Source organism: Hemitrygon akajei, chromosome 3 (genome assembly GCF_048418815.1).
Source record: "Hemitrygon akajei chromosome 3, sHemAka1.3, whole genome shotgun sequence".
Lineage (NCBI taxonomy): Eukaryota > Metazoa > Chordata > Chondrichthyes > Myliobatiformes > Dasyatidae > Hemitrygon > Hemitrygon akajei.
The window spans coordinates 179,723,605-179,740,389 of record NC_133126.1 but is presented as its reverse complement, the minus strand read 5'-3'; the positions used below and the strand labels follow the sequence as shown (position 1 = coordinate 179,740,389).

General features: G+C 38.0%; 1 protein-coding gene across 7 annotated transcripts in view; it reads left to right on the top strand.

Annotated features, from left to right (window-relative positions):
- Positions 1 to 16,785, top strand: part of LOC140725685 (transcription factor Dp-2-like) — a 256,670-nt gene that overhangs the window by 23,905 nt on the left and 215,980 nt on the right. For all 7 annotated transcript variants that reach the window (XM_073041493.1, XM_073041494.1, XM_073041500.1 and 4 more), the window contains one exon: positions 4,874 to 4,994. In XM_073041493.1, the coding sequence (XP_072897594.1) occupies positions 4,983 to 4,994 (12 nt within the window). In that variant the 5' untranslated portion in view covers positions 4,874 to 4,982. The remainder of the gene's footprint in view (positions 1 to 4,873; positions 4,995 to 16,785) is intronic.

The following is a 16,785-nucleotide window of genomic DNA, read 5'->3' as shown; positions in this document are numbered from 1 at the left end:
TGCTGTGCCCAACGTATTTGTACAGTAAATGGTTGCTGCTGTTTACCATCTAGGCTTAATAATACAAAGTACAATAGTGTGGATACTGGAAAAGTAAAACTTATAACATCTGATTTATTGGGACTCAGACATGGTACAGATGATAGTGCTGCTTTATATAACATCAGTATTGTTTTTTTAAATAAAACAATGGAACAAAGAGAATTATATTTATCTTTCCCAGTTTAAAATAGGATACAAAAATAAACTAAATGTGATTACTGGCTAAAGTTAGGCTTCTGTTGAAACTCTTTTAAAGGAAAGCACGGAATAAGAGTGTCAATTGCAGATGTTTGCAAACTTTCTGTCATTGTGAAAGGATGTCATTGGGGGTACAGTACTAGTCCAGTAGATTTCCTTTGTGCTCAGCAGTGAGATCTCAGCACCCCCTGTAGATTTTCAGCCCGGTAATTCTAATCGGCTTTTTTGTTGGACTGCTTTCTGTACAGCAAATGTCACGTTAAAGACTGCTGATGTAAACTAATAATGTGACCTTGTATCAGAATCATTGATTTGTAAATCAACATTCACTGTTGAACCCACTCCCTGCACAAGGCCAGATCTCATATTCCAGCTTCATTGACCATCTGCTCATTTTATTCCCCCCTCTCTTTTGGATTCGGGAAAGATAATGGCAGATGGTGAGGTCAGAAAGTTCACGTTCCTTGGTTACACAGTGTGCGCTGTTCGGCAAAAATGGGTGGTGATTGTCTATCACTCCCAGCCTCTCGTGAGGTTATGAGACTAGCCATAATTCTGGGGCTGTCTGCTGTAGATCAAATCTTCCGGGTCAGTGGTAATAACTCATTTTATTTGCTAATAGCTCATCGTAATAAGAACAAAAGCACTGTGAATGAATACATGGCGTTTGTGCACTCAACATTGAATAATGTCTAGTACAGTATCATTTAACATGAGCTTTATTTTCTGTGTGAAGTTCGACATACTGCGGAGCAGCACAGCAAAATGTATTATACATTAAGCTTCAGGACCATGTCTGTGGCTTGATTATTAATGTTCTGAGGCTGAGATTGATAGAAACAAATTAAACTCCAATTTGTTGTTACATTCATTAATGAGGGTTTTGTATTTGGTTTCAGACCACCACCTCTCCCTCTTTGTCAGCCACCATCCCTCCAGTCACCTCCCCCCTCCCCCAAACCAAAGGAAGCAACTCAACTACTGTAGAGGTTAGCACTACGCTTTGCAGTACCAGTGACCCAGGTTCAATTCCCGCCACTGTCTGTAAGGAGTTTGTACACTTCCCCTGTGACCACGTGAGTTTCCTCTGGGTGCTCCAGTTTCCTCCCAAAGTCCAGAGATCTACCGATCGGTAGGTTAATTAGCCATTACAAATTTTCCAGTCATTGGGCTAGGGTTAAATCAGGGGTTCCTGGGCAGCATGTCTTAAAGGGCTAGAAGGGCCTACTCCATGCTTTATCTCAATAAAAAAATAAACACGTTTACAATCTCTCCTGGTGTTTTACAGTAAATTTGCTTTCAGTAGCTTTTATTTTTGGTAGGACTCAACACTAGTGGATTAGTATACGAAATCTAAAATTCAAACAGATGCACTAATTAACAGATAAACCTAACTAATTAGTGGTAATTACTGAATGTTTTAAACAATTTTATAAATTTTAGAGATATTTGCTGTGGAAATATTTCATGTATTGATAAATTACAATTGGTCACAGATTACATGGAATATGAACTACAGTGCACAAAGGAATAACGGTACTATTGCATTTAAAGATAAATTCTTCTGTCTTTCTACCATTTTTCTGAAGCCCCAAATATGCAAAGTTCTGACGATTTCTATTGTATTGAAAATTGGAGCCAAATCAAGGTTGTTAGGAAAGGAATTTGCATAATATTCTACAAATGGAATGAGTGGGTTGTCCAAGTACATAAATGTTTCAGGAAATGGTTCAGGATAAATACGATGCAGGTATTCATATTTGCAGTCCACACCAATCATTTCTACGTACAAAAGAATCCTGTTTTACTACTGAGACGATACTTAAACCAGATCCTGCCATGTTCTGACATGCTGATTTCCCTCAGTAACCAGAACAGCACTTTCTGTGTGGTCTGGAGCTTCAATGCGGAGAGATCCTTTCAGGCCAGTTCAGGAACTATCTTTCAAGCTAGTCTGAAATACATTCTTGTGTAAAGCAAGTGCTAAGTACTATGGTACCCAAAGAAAACAGTCAAGAGACACAGCATGGAGATCAAATCCCAATTCCAATTGAAAGGTGCGTGTACAGAGAAAAATAATGGAGATGCGTGTGTCGTTGCTGCTCTTCAACTTCATGAATGCCATCATCTTCATTAGTGACTTACTTCCTGCCTGTTATGCTGTGGTGTTTAGGGCACCAATGAAGGTCCACCATCTTTGGAAGTGTTCAGGGCTTCCTCTGTCGTATCAGTGGCTTCCTCTCAGTTTTTATTATTGTCACTCATGCAAATCCTGGGTGGAGACTCGGGAATCAGAATAAGGTTTATTATCACCAGCATGTGAGATGAAATTTGTCAACTTAACAGCAGCAGTTCAATGCAATACATAATATAGAAAAAAATGATAAATGAAATAAAATAATAATAAGTATATCAATTACAGTATACGTATATTGAATAGATTAAAAATCGAGCAAAAAACAGAAATACTGTATATTAATAAAAGTGAGGTAGTGTCCAGTGGTCCTGACGAAGGGTCTCGGCTCAAAATGTCGACTGTACTTCTTCCTTTAGATGCTGCCTGGCCTGCTGCATTCCACCAGCATTCTGTGTGTGTTGCTTTAGTGTCCAGTGGTTCAATGTCCATTAAACGATCAGATGGCAGAGGGGAAGAAGCTGTTCCTGAATCACTGAGTGTGTGCCTTCAGGCTTCTGTACCTCCTCCCTGATGGTAACAGTGAGAAAAGGGCATGCCCTGGGTGCTGAAGGTCCTTACTAATTGATGCTGCCTTTCTGACACACTGCTCCTTGAAGATGTCTTGGGTACTTTGTAGGGTAGTACCTAAGATGGAGCCAATCTCTTTCAGTTGTAGAAGGATTCTTCATTGCTATTTCTGTTTAAAAAAAAAAAAAAAAAATTGTTTTACTAGTCAGGGGTTGTTGGCTCTGAGCTGAGCGGAACCTCTGAACCTGGAGGACTAGTGGACCACTTTTAGCCTGTCCTTTACCCTTTGACCTTTTTGGCATGGGTGACCCTACCACGAGCCAAAGCATAAAGCCCTGTCTCCAGCCAACACAGCTCTCTGGGTCATTGAGGCACACGAGCCTCCAAACCCAACGACAAGGTTGTGGTCCTCTTGGAGGATTAGTGGTGAAGATGCTACTAACCCATGTTCGGTTCACTGGTGTCTATTAATTTCAAAGGCTTTCTATTGGTCTGCATTAAAAATGCATATCAAAGAATGTCATAACTGGCTATCAAAAGTCCAAAGTGAAAACACTGCCAGGGTCAGTCGTAAATGGTTATAATATTTGAGTGGGCATGGAAAGAAGTGTCCCAGCCTCGATATATAATCACTGGGGTTCAGCAAAACTGACCTCCAGCTGGGGACGCCTGTTGTTGAGCTAATCACTGGACCACAAATTTTTTCAGAAGTGCTGCTTCCTCAGAAATATTTTACTTATGGTAGACCGCTTGAAGCTGAACACAAATGTAGTATCAGACTGCTGGTATCAAGTAGGAATTTGGGTAAACAAGAAATTAACTCTTATTGAACATAATGCATTTAATTGCATAATGGTGCTGGCGCTTTGCAATAGTTCAACTAAGTTTAAAATGTTTTGTTGATAGTTTTTATTTGTACTCAGTGTCTGAGGCTTCTCATTTAAGTGTCCAGCAATAACCAGCCAGCACTGATGGATTCCAGTTGCCATGGTATGGTTTCTGCATGATCGGAATGTCCTGGTGAAACCTTTCACCATGCTCGTCACTGACAGCACCAGGATTTGCAGGGAAGAAGTCTAAATGGAATGTAGAAAATGAATCTTTAGTGACATGTTGCACTTCATGGTTTTTTTTATGCTTGAAGCATGTTGTCAACCAACTGCAGGTAGTTTGGTGCTCTGGAGTTGCCAAGAAAATTTTCAACATCTTTAATTGCCTTCCATGCGATTTTCTCCAGTCTTACTGGAAGTTCTTCAAATTGCCTGTCATTGATGACCTGTTTGATTTGTGGACCAACAAAAATGCCTTCCTTAATCTTGGCATCAGTTATTCTGACTTGAATTATGAATTGAAATTACAAATATAGGCAATTTTTTAAAAATGGTGCATGATGGGGAAACATCATGGAGATTTTCATGATCAGCAGCCCAAAATCCATAAGGTGTATGCAAAGTATTCAGGAAGCAAAATCTTTGTTGTCTAGTGTATTTAATGTTCTTTTATCAGTAGAAAAAACTTGGTTCGCGGGTGACAATTTTCCCTCTCCAAGAAGCTTAGCCTTTACTAACCTCAACTTGTCACACGGAACATTCAGACCTCTTTGCAGACCTCTTGTGCTTTAGTGATCTTATATCTTGCGCTCTAAATAGTAATGACACAAATGCTACATTCTCTATATTACATTGTGTGCATTTTATTTCTAGTGACTTATCGACAGCCATAACTTTAGCTACCTACAGAAGTTCCTTTCTGAATCACTTCATCTCTCCACCAATCATTTCTTTATTTTTCAGTCTAGAAGACTGACCACATCTTGGGTAGTTGTGTTTCATGGTACGCTAATTGTACCATCAGCTAAACCTATGCAAAACTATTCACTTGTTACTCTCTGTTGCACTGGTTATTAAAAGAGAACCTTGTTTTCAACAGGATACTATCGTGGTGTAAAAGAAGTCACGTGCTAAAGTGCAATTTTCTGTTCGTGGTTGAGGGCCTTGGAGAATTTTGGATCCAGCGCACCTTGCTTGGTGCAGGTAGAATGGCAAAACATGTGAGTAACGATATATCTCTGCAACAGTCAGCTGTAGATGTGTCAAGATAATTATTAATTGTCTTCCTGGATGTCTTATGTGGCAGAAGGCCAAGTAGTATGATGAGGTTTTCTCAGCAGTTATGATGGTGTTCCTTGTATGAAATCTTGTGGCAACATCTTATGCAACAGCTACTAGTTAAAGTGCAACTTCCTGAATTAAATTTCCAACCGTGTTCAGCTGAGGCCACAATTCAACTTTCTTTGATCTTGACTTGTGTAATTCATATTAAACTAAACTTAGCTGTGCAAGAACCTCCATAGTGGAGAGTTTGAATGGATTTTAATGCCTTTCAGGCAGCAAAACTGTCTGTCTAAATGTGACTTTTTTTTCCTGTTCTTCAAAGGTTCACCAGATAATTTTTCCAGAGACATTTATATTGGCACATGAGTGTATGGAAAATGGAAGGATATAGACATAGCAACACACACAAAATGCTGGTGGAACGCAGCAGGCCAGGCAGCATCTATAGGAAGGAGCACTGTCGACGTTTTGGGCCGAGACCCTTCGTCAGGACTAACTGAAAGGAAAGATAGTAAGAGATTTGAAAGTAGGAGGGGGAGGGGGAAATGCGAAATGATAGGAGAAGACTGTAGGGGGAGGGGTGAAGCTAAGAGGACATCGACAATGCTCCTTGCTATAGATGCTGCCTGGCCTGCTGCGTTCCACCAGCATTTTGTGTGTGTTGCTTCAATTTCCAGCATCTGCAGATTTCCTCGGACATAGACATAGCCTAGGCAGAAGAGGTTGGTTTAGTTAGCCATTTGGTTACTAATGTAATTGACTCAGTACAACATTGAGGGCCGATGGGCCTGTTCCGGTGCTGTACTGTAAGTTATTATTTGACCATCCTTTGGGATGTCTTCCATTCCCCATCCCTTGAGAAATCCAACTAAGGTGGGAAACTAACTTATGCTCTGGGTCTTCATTGTCACCATGAAAAAAATTGCTAGGAAATGTTAGTTCTTTTTTTCCCCTCTGCTTCCCACCTGCAGTTGCCTTGTGCAGGATAGGGAAATTATTATCTGAATTTACTTCACTTTTGTATCTGGGTGCGTGGGAGTTTCCAGTCTAGATTAAATTAACAATGCTGCGATTTTTATCAACCTAATCAGTATTGTTAGGACTAGTTATTAGGCTTATTTTGACCATTTGGGAGTAGGTTGCCTACTCCCCCAAATAGTCAAAACTAAGCCTAATAACAAGGCCTACACATAGCAAATCAAATCGATCATTCATCCTATAAGAAATAAAAACTTCCTGCTCTCTGATTTCGCCCCACGCTGACTGGTTGCTTTCTGATTTGCTCATTTTCACTTTTTCTCCCCACTGCCATTACTTCAAATCCATGATATGCCAGTAGCTTTTGTACAATTGAGAAGTACGCCAGGTTCCTGGTCTCTGATCTTAGGCTTATCAATTACTTAAAATCTGAAATTGATCTTTGAAGATCTTTGATCTTTTGAAATTGATGAAAATGCTAATTTTGATTGTATTTAATAGGATGCTACAGAAATGTAAGTCTTGTAATATTATTGTTTACAAAGTTGACTACATTTTTATTACTCTAGAATGTCACTTGTTGTAAAGTTTCAGAGGTAGAGGTTGTTTAGTGGAGGATTGTTTCTCAGATTTGAGACCCGGACCAGAAGTGTGCCTCAAGGATTGGTTCAGAATCCACTGTTGGGAGTCATAGACCTGCTCATTAATGGAAATAACTTATTAGCCAATCATGTGGCATCAACTCAATGCATAAAAGCATGGTTGGGGGATGTCACGTGATGACGTAGGATCGAGACGTGGAAATCCAGCTCTCCCGTTAAAAAAAAACCTAATAAATTAATGTTTAAGTGAAGTAAAGTTAGTAAATATTTTCTGAAAACTACGTCTAAGCTACTCAGGATTTTCCTTAGATATGCCTCCTAAACAGACAAAGAAGAAAACTTCTACTTTGAAGATAGTACAAGCTGAGCCGGCCACCATGAAGAAGCTTCGGACTCAAGTGCATCTTACCTCCGGCGATATAGAACAGGAATCAGCCGCAACATCAACAGTCTCCAGGAAGGAACAACAGGAACTGCGCGTGCGCACAGGAAAGGGCATGCGCAAACATGAGCAATTTGAACTACAAATCCCAGCTACGATTGAAAGTGGAAGTGAAAATGAACCCGAGGTGGATTCGGATTCTCTGGAACATACAGATGAAGATGAGGAGGTAAAAGAAGAACAACAGGAAGAGGTTGGAGGTGGAAGATATTCTGGAGACATAAGAGAAGCTTTGGTGCAAATAATGCATGAATTAAAAGAATTAAAAACATTAAAAGTAATAAAAGAAGATATTAAAAATGTTTGATAAAATGGTGAAAAAGCAAGAGAAAATGGACAAGAAAGTTAAAAAGCTGGAAGAAATAATGGGAGACACTATTGAGAGAGTGAATAAAATAGAAGATAATATTCTTGCTTGGACATAAGAAAGAAAACGACTGTTGGAAAAAATAGACGTGCTTGAAAATTTTAGTCGATGAAATAATATTAAAATTGTTGGTCTTGAAGGGATAGAGGGAGAGGATCCAATAAATTTTTTTCAAAAATGGATCCAGGAAAATTTGGAAATGGAAGAAGGAACCCAGTTGATTGAAATCGAAAGGGTCCACAGAGCCTTAAGATCAAAACCCTAACCTGATCAAAACCCACGACCAATCTTGATAAAATGCTTAAGATATCAAGATAAAGAAAAGATCCTGAAGGCGGCTGCCCAACGTGCCAGAAAGAGAAATGAGCCACTGATGATAGAAGGGAAAGCAGCTCTTTTCTATCCTGATATAAGTTATGACCTTTTGAAGAGAAAGAAGGAATTTAACCCAGCGAAAAAAGTTTTATGGGAAAAGGGTTATAAATTTATATTGCGCCACCTGGCAACACTGATAATTTTTTTGGATGATGGAAAAAGATTTTTTACTGATCATCACGATGCAGAGGAGTTTGCACAAGAACTCCCAAATATTCACTAGGCAAAGTAAAGATTTAAAAGTGAAACAGATTAAAGATGAAGACGGGGACACTGAAGTGAGTTGATGGACATTAAGGACAGAAGAATATTTAAATATACTTTTAATTATATGATACAGGGGAGAAAGGTAAAAATTTGAGAAATATTAATCAAGAGTAGTGATATTATTTTTTCTTATATATACTTTTTTCATGTTACGGGGAGCTGGGGGAACTTCGGATCAATCGCTACGGGATTCACGTGTGTAATCATGGCGTTTGCCATGACCCACACAATGGAGGGGGGTAATGTTGTGTTTTTTTTCATTCACAACATTAGCAGGGGTTTTTTTTTGGTTTTGTTTTTCTTTATAATCTATTTTCCTTTTATCTTTCTTTCTTTGCCTGGATGATCGGAGGAGAGACACATAGCAACATGGAGAATTTTAAAATAATTCCCCAAGGTACTATGAGAGTTGAAATATTATGTATTATTATAGATTGGAGTAACCCCGTTAAAAATAATGACTAATTTACTAAATTTTTAAAGTTTTAATGTTAATGGGCTTAATGGACCGGTGAAAAGAAAAATAATTTTAACATACGTTAAAATGAAAATAGATATAGCTTTTATACAAGAAACACATTTAACAGAGATAGAACATCAGAGATTAAAGAGAGATTGGGTCGGAAATGTTATAGCAGCTTCATTTAATTCAAAAGCGAGGGGAGTTGCAGTTTTGGTCAACAAAACTTTACCAATTAAAATACAAAATGTATTAATTGATTCTGCGGGAAGATATGTAATTATACATTGTCAAATCTTTTCAGAACTATGGACTCTTATGAATATTTATGCACCAAATGAAAACAATGTAAAATTTATACAAGAGGCTTTTTTGAATTTGGCTGACGCACACAATAAAATATTAATAGGTGGAGACGTTAACTTTTGTCTAGACCCAGTTTTAGATAGGTCAACAAAGGTTGTTACAAAACCAAAAGTAGCAAAATTAACTTTATCACTGATGAAAGATTTAAATTTGATTGATATATGGAGAAGAATTAACCCAAGAGAAAGAGATTATTCATTTTATTCAAATAGACATAAAACTTATTCAATGATAGATTTTTTCTTACTATCAGCGAATATTCAAGACAGAGTGAAAAATATGGAATATAAAGCAAGAATATTGTCAGATAATTCCCCCTTGATAATGACAATGATAATGATGGATAAGGAGGAATCGATTTACAGATGGAGATTTAATTCAATATTATTAAAACGTCAAGATGTTTGTGACTTTATGAAAAAACAGATTCAGTTTTTTTAAGATACAAACTCACATTCAGTTGATGATAAATTTACATTATGGGAAGCGATGAAGGCATATTTGAGAGGCCAGATAATAAGTTATACTTCTAAAATTAAGAAGGAATATATGGTAGAAATATCTCAATTGGAAAAAGAGATTACAACATTAGAAAAATAATTTCAAAGATATAAGACAGAAGAAAAACAAAGACAACTTGTTAATAAGAAGCTACAATATAATACACTTCAGACATATCGAACAGAAAAAGCAATTATGAGAACTAAACAGAGATATTATGAACAACAACACACACAAAATGCTGGTAGAACACAGCAGGCTAGGCAGCATCTATAGGGAGAAACGCTGTCGACATTTCGGGCTGAGACCCTTCGTCAGGACTAACCAAAAGGAAAGATAGTAAGAGATTTGAAAGTAGTTGGGGGAGGGGGAAATGCGAAATGATAGGAGAAGACCGGAGGGGGTGGGATGAAGCTAAGAGCTGGAAAGGTGATTGGCGAAGGTGATACAGAGCTGGAGAAGGGAAAGGATCATGGGATGGGAGGCCTCAGGAGAAAGAAAGGGGGGGGGGGAGCACCAGAGGGAGATGGAGAACAGACAAACAACTAAATATGTCAGGGATGGGGTAAGAAGGGGAGGAGGGGCATTAACGGAAGTTAGAGAAGTCAATGTTCATGCCATCAGGTTGGAGGCTACCCAGCCAATATATAAGGTGTTGTTCGTCCAACCTGAGTTTGGATTCATTTTGACAATAGAGGAGGCCATGGATAGACATATCAGAATGGGAATGGGACGTGGAATTAAAATGTGTGGCCACTGGGAGATCCTGCTTTCTCTGGCGGACAGAGCATAGGTGTTCAGCGAAACGGTCTCCCAGTCTGCATCGGGTCTCACCAATATATAAAGGCCACACCGGGAGCACCGGACGCAGTATACCACACCAGCCGACTCACAGGTGAAGTGTCGCCTCACCTGGAAGGTCTGTCTGGGGCCCTGAATGGTGGTGAGGGAGGAAGTGTAAGGGCAGGTGTAGCACTTGTTCTGTTTACAAGGATAAGTGCCAGGAGGGAGATCAGTGGGAAGGGATGGGGGGGACGAGTGGACAAGGGAGTTGCATAGGGAGCGATCCCTGCGAAAAGCAGAAAGGGGGGGGAGAGGGAAAAATGTGTTTGGTAGTTGGATCCCGTTGGAGGTGGTGGAACGTTATGGAGAATTATATGTTGGACCTGGAGGCTGGTGAGATGGTAGGTAAGGACAAGGGGAACCCTATCCCGAGGAGGGTGGCGGGCGGATGGGGTGAGGGCAGATGTGCGGGAAATGAGAGAGATGCGTTTGAGAGCAGAGTTGATGGTAGACAAAGGGAAGCCCCTTTGTTTAAAAAAGGGAAGACATCTCCTTCGTCCTGGAAAGAAAAGCTTCATCCTGAGAGCAGATGTGGCGGAGACGGAGGAATTGTGAGAAGGGGATAGCATTTTTGCAAGAGACAGGGTGGGAAGAGGAATAGTCCAGGTAGCTGTGAGAGTCTGTAGGCTTATAGTAGATATCAGTAGATAGGCCATCTCCAGAGATGGAGACAGAAAGATCAAGAAAGGGGAGGGAGGTGTCGGAAATGGACCAGGTAAATTTGAGGGCAGGGTGAAAGTTGGAGGCAAAGTTAATGAAGTCGACGAGCTCAGCACGCGTGCAAGAGGCAGCGCCAATGCAGTCGTCGATGTAGCGAAGGAAAAGAGGGGGATGGATACCGGTATAGCCTTGGAACATGGACTGTTCCACAAAGCCAACAAAAAGGCAGGCATAACTGGGACCCATACGGGTGCCCATGGCTACACCCTTGGTTTGGAGGAAGTGGGAGGAGCCAAAGGAGAAATTATTGAGAGTAAGAACTAATTCTGCTAGACAGAAGAGAGTGATGGTAGAGGGGATTTGGTTAGGTCTGGAATCCCAAAAAAACCGAAGAGCTTTGAGACCATCTCGGTGGGGGGTGGAGGTATATAGGGACTGGACGTCCATGGTGAAAATAAGATGGAGGGGGCCAGGGAACTTAAAATCATTGAAAAAATTCAAAGCATGAGAAGTGTCACGAACATAGGTTTGTGGATCTTGGGTAGGAGGTAGAAACGGGAAGTGCGGGGTGTGGGAACTATGAGGTTTGTGGCAGTGGATATGAGATCCCCAGAGCTAATAAGGTTGGTGATGGTATAGGAGACAATGGCCTGGTGCTCCTTAGTGGGATCATGATCAAGGGGTAAATAAGAGGAGGTATCAGAGAGTTGTCGCTGTGCCTCAGCCAGGTAGAGGTCAGTATGCCAGACTACAACAGCTCCCCCCTTATCAGCGGGTTTTATAGTGAGGTTGGGATTGGTGCGGAGGGAGCAGAGAGCAGAGCGTTCGGAAGGAGTGAGGTTGGAATTGGAACAGGGTGTGGTGAAGTCAAGACGGTTGATGTCCCGTCGGCAATTAGCAATAAAGAGATCCAGAGCAGGTAGAAGACCAGAGCAGGGTGTCCATGAAGAGGAGGAGGGTTGAAGACGGGAGAAGGGGTCATCGGTGGGTGTAGGAGAGTCCTTGTCAAAGAAGTAAGCTCGGAGACGGAGTCAGCGGAAGAAGAGTTCAGCGTCATGGCGTACGCAGAACTCACTGAGGTGTGGGCGAAGGGGGACAAAGGTGAGGCCCTTAATGAGGACAGAGTGCTCTGCCTCAGAGAGTTGAAGGTCGGAGGGAATGCAGCAGGCTCGACAGCATCTATTATGAACTAGGTGAAAGATCACACAAGATTCTTGCTTGGCAGTTAAAAACAGACCAGGCTTCCAAAACGATAAATGCAATTAGAACAAGTGTAAATAAAATTACTTATAAACCTTTAGAAATCAATGAAACTTTTAAAAAATTTTATCCTGAATTGTAGCAATCAGAATCACAAAATGATATTGTTGAGATAGAAAGGTTTTTATCAAAAATAGCTCTCCCAAAATTGAATTTGGAAGAACAGAAGGGATTAGATGTGCCTTTTACATTAAAAGAGGTCTATGAAGCTCCAGGATCACTTCAGAGTAATAAATCTCCAGGAGAAGATGGTTTTCTGCCTGAATTTTACAAAAAGTTTAAAGATTTATTAATTCCTCCTTTTATGGAGCTAATACACCAAGCGGAAATAACACATAAACTTCCAGAATCTTTCTCGACAGCTATTTTAATAGTATTGTCTAAAAAAGACAGAGATCTTTTAAAGCCAACATCATATAGACCTATTTCTTTGTTGAACACGGACTATAAAATAATAGCAAAGATTTTATCTAATAGATTATCTAAATACTTACCAAAATTAATACACATGGACCAAACAGGATTTATTAAAAATAGACAATCGGCAGATAATGTAACTTAGTTACTTAGCATAATTCATTTGGCACAAAAGAGGGAAGAAATGAGTGTGGCAGTTGCCTTGGATGCAGAAAAAGCATTTGATAGATTGGAATGGGATTTTTTATTTAAGGTATTGGAAAAATATGGATTAGGGGTATCTTTTATAAAATGGATTAAAACCTTAAATACTAACCCCAAAGCTAAAGTGGTGACAACTGGCCAAATTTCAACATCATTTCAGTTAACAAGGTCAACTAGACAAGGTTGTCCATTATCACCTGCTTTATTTGTGTTGGCGATAGAACCATTAGCTGAATTAATTAGAACTGACTCAGATATTATGGGTTTCAGAGTTAATCAGGAGGAATATAAGATTAACTTATTTGCTGATGATGTTCTGATTTATCTAACTAACCCATTACATTCGTTGCATAAATTATCTTCTAGATTGGAAGAATATGGGAAAATATCAGGGTACAAAATAAATTGGGATAAAAGTGAAATTCTACCCCTTACTAAAGGAGATTATAGTCAATGTCGATTAATAATTCAATTTAGATGGCCGATAAATGGTATAAAGTATTTAGGTATAAGAGTTGATAATGATATAAAGAATTTATATAAATTAAATTATTTGCCATTATTGAAAAAAATTCAGGAGGATCTTGATAAATGATGTTACCAATAACATTAATAGGTAGAGTCAATGCTGTAAAAATGAATATATTCCCTAGATTACAATATTTATTCCAAACATTACCAATACAATTACCGCAGAAATTTTTTCAAGAGTTAAATAAATGTGTGAGGAAATTCCTTTGGAAAGGTAAGATGTCAAGAATATCGTTGGAAAAATTGACATGGAAATTTGACCTAGGAGGGTTACAATTACCAAATTTTAAGAATTATTACAAAGCAAATCAACTTAGATTCATTGCATCTTTTTTTTGATGAAGATAAACTGGCATGGATTAGAATAGAATTAGACAAAATAGGAGAAAATATACCAGAAGATTTTATATATAAATGGGAATCTAAATGGATACGGGAAAAGAAAGAATCTCCTATACTAAAACATTTGATTGATTTATGGAATAAGATAAATGTTAATGATGAGATAAAGAAATCTTTATTAGCAAAGAGACCTTTAATTCAAAATAAACTCATCCCTTTTACAATGGATAATCAACTTTTATATAACTGGTTTCACAAAGGGATTAGATATATAGGAGACTGTTTTGAAGGAGGTATATTAATGTCATTTGACCAATTAAAGAATCAATATAAAATATCTAATAACACTTTTTTCTGTTATTTTCTCTTATTTAAGAGATAAACTGGGTCAAAAAATGTCATTGCTGAAACCTAATGAAATAGAAACTTTAATTCATAAAGGAAAAATTAAAAAAATTATTTCTGGTATGTATAATTTGATTCAAAAACAGGCAATTAAACAAGGAATTCATAAGTCAAGACAAAAGTGGGAAACTGATTTGAATATTAAAATTGATGAAACAAGTTGGTCAAGATTATGTCTTGACAGTATGACAAATACAATAAATGTTCGACTAAGATTAGTACAATATAACTTTTTACATCAAATATATATTACACCACAAAAATAAATAGATTAAACTCAAATTTATCTGATCAATGTTTTCGATGTAATCAAGAAATTGGTACTTTTTTACACTCTACTTGGTCTTGTTCTAAAATTCAACCTTTTTTGACAAATTTAAGAGTTTTACTGGAACAAATTATTGGAATACAACTTCCACATAATCCAATATTATTTTTACTAGGCGATATTGAAGGGATAAAATCAAAATCCAAATTGAATAAATATCAGAAAGAATTCATAAAAATTGCATTGGCAGTAGCCAAAAAGGCTATTACAGTTACTTGGAAATCGGATTCATACTTAAGTATAGATCATTGGAAGAATGAAATTTTTAGCTGCATTCCACTTGAAAAAATTACTTATAATTTAAGAGATAAATATGAAATATTTCTGAAAATTTGGCGCCCTTATTTACAAAAGATAGGATTAAATATATAGGTGCTCCGAAGGTAAAATTATTGGTTATCTGGGGAAAGAAATAAATATACATTTTTTTAAAATTAGTTTTTAAATACATTTTCTACATTGCTACAGATAAAAAAACCCAGGTCGAAATGAAGAACATTAATACAGTGCAAAAATAAACATACAATAATAATATAATACAAAAGAAGATAATTGAGAAAGCACCCAAATTGAAGATATGTAAAATTAGTATCCTCCCCAAACCCCGCAACAAAAAAGAACTCCAGACCAACCACAACACAATCTAGAGAGTGTACATCAGGACATTCAAACCCCCAAAACTGTAAATACACTTAGCAACAGAAGATATTAATGCCTACTACCAACAAAAAAGGAGCTGAAAGCAAGGGACCGGAAAAAAAACCTTAATTAAGAGGAAGGTTATGAAAATACTCAATAAAAGGTCCCCAGACCTTATGGAACTTTGTATCCGAATTAAGAACTGAATAATGAATTTTTTCAAGGTCTAAGCAGGACATAATATCATTAAGCCATTGAGTGTGCATGGGCGGGGCAACATCCCTCCATCTAAGGAGGCTTAAACATCTAGCCAGGAGAGAAGCAAAAGATAATATTCGACACTTAGTCGAACTCAGACGTAAATCTGTCTCACCCAAAAAACCGAACAAAGCAATTAAAGGGTTAGGTTCTAGGTGGTGATTCAGAATACAAGATAACGTTATGAAGACGTCTTTCCAAAATTTCTCCAAACTAGGACAAAACCAGTACATATGAATGAGAGAGGCCTCGCCCCTTTTGCATTTATCACAGAGAGGACTAATGTTAGGGTAAAATCGGGATAGTTTAGATTTAGACATATGGGCTCTATGAACAATCTTAAACTGTAAAAGGCAATGGTGAGCGCAAAGAGAGGTTGAATTAACCGATTTGAGAATCGAATCCCAAGTCTCATCAGATAAGGAGATATTTAAATCATGCTCCCAAGCCATTCTAATTTTATCCACAGGGGCACGCCGTAAGGATGCTAATTTATCACGAATAAATGATATTAAACCTTTACCTAGTGGATTAATAGAAAGAAAGAAATCCATAACATTTTTCTCAGGCATTTCAGGGAAGTTAGGAATTAAAGGATTAATAAAGTGTCTAATTTGGAGATATCTAAAAAAATGAGCATTGGGCAGATTGAATTTAGCAGAGAGCTGTTGAAAAGATGCGAAGCGATTATCAATAAAAAGATCTTCAAAATGTCTAATGCCCTTCCTATACCAATCATGGAATGCTGAATCATACGTAGTAGGTAAAAAAAGGTGATTATGTAAGATAGGGCTAGAAAAGGAAAAACCATGGAAACCATAAAACTTCCTAAACTGAGCCCATATACGCAAAGTGTGTCTAACAAGAGGATTAACAATTAATCTGGACAAACTACTAGGGAGTACAGAGCCAAGAAGTGCAGAGATAGATAAATCTTTAGTGGAACTCAACTCCATTGCCACCCAATTAGGGCACTCGGGTTGGCCATGGAAATAAGACCAAAAGGTAGCACAACGTATATTGGCTGCCCAATAATATAAACGGAAGTTAGGTAAAGCCATGCCACCCTCTTTTTTAGATTTTTGGAGATAAACTTTATTAATTCTAGAGCGCTTATTCTTCCACAGATATGACAAAATAATAGAGTCTAAGGAATCAAAAAAAGATTTAGGAATAAAAATTGGGATTGATTGAAATAAATATAAAAGTTTAGGGAGAACATACATTTTAACAACATTGATACGACCTACCAAAGACATAGATAGAGGTGACCATTGTAACAGACTCTGTTTTATAGTATATGAAAGATTGCCAAAATTTTCACGAAAGAGATCTTTAAACTTCCTTGTGACTGTAATCCCAAGATAAGTAAATTGATTATGAACTACTTTAAAGGGGAGATCACAAAATGTTAGCTCTTGGGCTTCTTTATTAATTGGGAAAAGTTCACTCTTACGTAAATTAAGTTTATAGCCAGAGAAC